This window comes from Eimeria tenella, genomic scaffold (assembly GCF_000499545.2).
Source record: "Eimeria tenella Houghton genomic scaffold, Eth_scaff115, whole genome shotgun sequence".
NCBI classification, from domain to species: Eukaryota; Apicomplexa; class Conoidasida; order Eucoccidiorida; family Eimeriidae; genus Eimeria; species Eimeria tenella.
Window position 1 is genome coordinate 95,855 of NW_013541479.1, and position 3,990 is coordinate 99,844.

At 57.5% G+C, this 3,990-nt stretch overlaps 2 protein-coding genes across 2 annotated transcripts in view; both read right to left on the reverse strand.

The window, feature by feature from the left end:
- The window catches only part of ETH_00002135 (uncharacterized protein), a gene marked incomplete at both ends in the record, with an annotated part of 1,631 nt that extends 1,054 nt beyond the window's left edge, over positions 1–577 (reverse strand). The window contains one exon of the mRNA XM_013372977.1: positions 1–577. Coding sequence (XP_013228431.1) covers positions 1–577 — 577 coding nt within the window.
- A 2,636-nt stretch (positions 578–3,213) lies between these two features.
- ETH_00002140 (uncharacterized protein) overlaps positions 3,214–3,990 on the reverse strand; it is a gene marked incomplete at both ends in the record, with an annotated part of 2,767 nt that continues 1,990 nt past the window's right edge. Inside the window, one exon of the mRNA XM_013372978.1 lies at positions 3,214–3,975. Coding sequence (XP_013228432.1) covers positions 3,214–3,975 — 762 coding nt within the window. The remainder of the gene's footprint in view (positions 3,976–3,990) is intronic.

Consider the following 3,990-nt stretch of genomic DNA (forward strand, 5'->3'; position numbering starts at 1 on the left):
GCGCAGCAGCAGCAGCAGGCAGCAACTCCAGCGCGGGCCGCATGCGCCCCGGAAGCCGCACAGAACGCGCAGCCACAAGACCCAAAACAGCAAATAAGAACAGAGCCAAAACGCCGGGGGCCCCCAGGGGCCCCCCGCGGGGCCGGGGGGCCCCCGGGGAGGCCCGCAAGCCACGGGAGGGGCCCTTTTGCTGCAGCGCCTCAGTGGGTATGGAGGGAGAAAGGGCCCCGGGGGCCCCCGCGGCCCCCGCGGCCCCAGGGGCCCCTGGGGCCCCTGGGGCCCCCCGCGCCGCCGGGGCCCTCGGGGCCCCCGGGGTCAAGTAGAGGCCGCGGATTGGGCCAGTGGTCCTGGGGATTGGCAAGGCTGCGGAGTCGTAGGCGCGCTGGGACTCCGGCTCCGGGTCCCGGGGCTCCTCACTGGTCCATTGGTCCACTGAAGTGGGGGAGCCAGCCTCGGACTCCGTCTCTACAGCTTCCCAGAGCGAAGCAGCGGGGCTGTTGGCCGCTGCGGGCACTGCGGCCAGTGCGACTGCTGCGAGCCATGCAACGGAGCAGGTGGGGAGGGGCAAGAAACGCATTATTGGGGCCTTCAGCAGCTCATAGCACCATTCAAATGCAGGCTTTTCGACTTTTGCAAGCTCAGCAGCGCCAAACACACGCGAAATCGCCGAAAAATGACTTCAAACGGACCCTCCAAGCCCAAGACGCTGCGGGAGCGCCGAAGCGAAGCAACCCTCCCTGCCCAGCGCGCCTTCTGCTGCAGCTTCCTTTTTCAAACCTCTTCCAGGCTTCTATAAAGCTTATTTATTTGTTCTACACTCAGACAAAGGGCAGTCTGATCCGCGAAAGACGAGGACGGGGAGCGCCTGCCGCGCCCGATCTTGCAGGAGCAGCCGCCACCGCAGCAACAGCAGACGCCAAGAGTTCAGTGCCCCCGCTGCAGCCCTGGGATCCTTTTTTTGCGCAAGACATAAAGTTAAAAAGGGTATTTCGGGGGCTTGGGGAGGGCGGGCTAGCCCGACTACTGCAGCTGCGGCTTGCTGCGCCGCAGCCGGTTTTCTTGTACAATCGAACACTAGACACCGCTGCGGCCAGCCCTACGCTTTCCCGCAGTTTCCAACTTGAAATTAAACGCAAATAAAAAGCTTTTGGAAACTCACGAGCATCTGCGTCTGCAGACGTTGCGGGGGAGGCGAAAGACTCTGCTGAGCACTTGGCACCCTCGCGGTTTGCTGCGCAGCAGCAGATGCTGCAGCAGCAGAAACCGCCGCAAAAAACGGAGTTTTCTCTTTTAAAATACTTTTCAAAGATCTCCGCGCCGGCCTGTGGGCGCAGGCCCTGCGAAAAGGAAGATAGAAGCTGCGTCGCCAGCTCTAGACACCGTTTGCTGCAGCGCCTGTAAGACACTGCAGCAGCTCGAGCCCGCCTGCTGCAGCGAGAGCTGCTGCCACTCCAAGGCCCGGAAAACGGGCCAGGAAGCAGCAGCGCTGCAGCCGTAGCCCTGCAGCAGCGCAGCAGGACTTAGGAATCCCGTGCTGCAGCAAATTCAATCCTTACCTGATCTGTAGCAACGCCGCGGCTCCATCTTGCTGCACTGCTGCACTCTTTCACACGCTTTTTGCTGCGGCCTGCAGCCTTAAAAAGAGCAGCAGGAAGCTGTTCTGCTGCTGAGTGCAGCAAAGCTACCAGCCCCAAGTGCCCGTGGCTTCTTAGCAGCCACCTGGCATCTTTGCTGCCACTTTCGAAGAAATAGTTTAGAAAAAATGCCAAATAGAAGTCCCAGGTATTCATAAAAGGGATTTGAGCTCTTCTGTGCTGCAGTTGAAGCTCCGTTGGGGCCGGATCTTCGCACGTTGATCCTGCTGCTGCAGCGGCAGCTGTTGCTGTGTAGCTGCGCAGCCAGCAGCAGCAGCAGCAGCAGCAGCAGTTGTGGGGGTTGAAGGTACTTTAAGGGGCAGTTCGAAGCAGCAAAGACAGCCTCGACGCACTTAGAAATAGCCAGTTTGCACAGAGGTGGCCAAAGGCCTCAGCGAGCAGCAGGAGCTGCTGGGACTGCTGAAATGCATCAAAAAGTGTTTCAATTTACTTTTATTTCAAACATTTCTTCTTCAATTAACCCCCCAGCCCGCAGCAAACTGCACTGGGGCCCCACACTTCAAGTTTGGGGGCCTTTGGCTGGCAGCAGACTTGTGGTTTTGCTGCTTTCTATATTTCTTGAAATCCGGCTAAGACCCAATTCAAGTAACGCTTGTTCTTCAGCGCTGCTGCTGCTGCTGCAGTTTTCCAGAAGTTCTGCTGCTAATAAACAATTCGGAAGACACCCACAGACACCGTGTTGCTGCCACTCAGCCCTGAAAGAAGAAAAGCCCAAACTGCAGCAAAAGGAAAGCGTCTGCTGCCGGTGTGGCTTTTGCTGCTGCAGCAGCAGCAGCTGCAGCAGCAGCAGCAGCAAAAATATCGCCTTAAAGTGCTGGCTGCGGCGCAGCACTCGATATATGCCTCTAAAAAATAAATAAAAGGTAAATATAACTAATTGCATTTCTTTCTTCTTCTCCAAAAGCAAAAACTCTTGTAATCTGCAGCCAACCAAGTGCATCTATAACACCCCCGCTTAACTATGAACTCCCTTTGCTGCTGCTCTATTCACATTTTGCTGCTGCTCCCAACGGCAGCCTCAAGGCCGCAGCAGCTTCTCTCTTAGCATCATTTGTGCTGCCTTGGGAGTTGCTGTAGGCTAAAGCCCTGCCAAAGTTCAGAACAACTGCAAAGCTAGCTGGCTAGCTAGCTGGCTAGCTTTCTATCAAGGTATAAATCTACCTAGCTAGCTAAGTGGCTAGCTAGCTATCTACCTAGCTAGCTAGCTAGCTTTCTAGTTGGCCAGATATCTTCCTACCTAGCTAGGTAGCTAGCTATCTAGCTAGTTATCTAGTTATCTAGCCATCTAGCTAGCTAGCTCTCTAGCTAGCTATCTAGTTAGCTAGCTAGCTAGCCAGATAGCTAGCCAGCTGTGCTGGGGGAAATGAATCTAATGGCTGTCGAGGCGTTGCTCGGAAAAGTGAGTGAAAAGAAGGAAATAAATCAGAGTTGCGTTGCTTAACACATGCAGCAGCAGCCGCAGCTGCTGCTGCTGCTGCCACTTCTGCTGCTGCTGCTGCCCTCACAGCCGTCTAGTTAGCCTTTGCGGACTCAAGCTAAGAGAAGCAGCTTTACTTAATTAGAGCTGCACAGGAGGCATAGGCTGCTCCCTGTCCGAAGCAGATGGACCCGGGGGGCCTTGCTGCTGCTGCTGCTGCGGCTGCTGCTGCTGCTGCTGCTGCAGCAGCAGGTGCGGCGGAACGCCCTGCGGCTGCAGAGGAGCTCCCACTGGGGCAGGCGCTGCAGCAGATGTTGCTGCTGCAGGCCAGGCGTCTGTTGCAGGAGACTTCCTCTTCGGTCTGTTGCTGCTAGTGCTGCTGCCTCTGCTGCCTCCTCCCCGGCCTCTGCCGCCTCTTTGATGCTGCAGCAGCTGCTGTTGCTGAACGAGCAGCTGCTGCTGCTGCTGCTGCTGCTCCAGCTGATGCAGCAGTTGCTGGTGCTGCTGCGGCTGCTGCTGCAGTTGCTGCAGCAGCTGCTGGTGGTTTTGCTGCAACTTCTGTTGCATTTGAAGCTGCTGAAGCTGCAGCTGCTGCTGCCGATGGTGGTTGTTCTGCGGCTGCTGCTGCTGCAGCAGCTGCTGCTGCAGCTGCTGCTGCGTCTGGTGCAAGTGCTGGAGCTGCTGCGCCAGAGGCAAGTTAAACATAAGGCCCATTTCTGCCCCCACATGCCGCTGCGCTAGCTGCTGCATTATGAGGCCAAGGGCTCCTGCTTGCAGCATGGGCTGCCCCTGCTGCTGCTGCTGCAGCGGCTGCTGGAAGGCTTGCTGCTGCTGCTGCTGCTGTTGCTGCTGCTGCTGGGTCTGCAGCAGCGCCGCCGGCTCCCCCGACGAGCGCAGCAGCTGCTGCAGCAGCAGAGG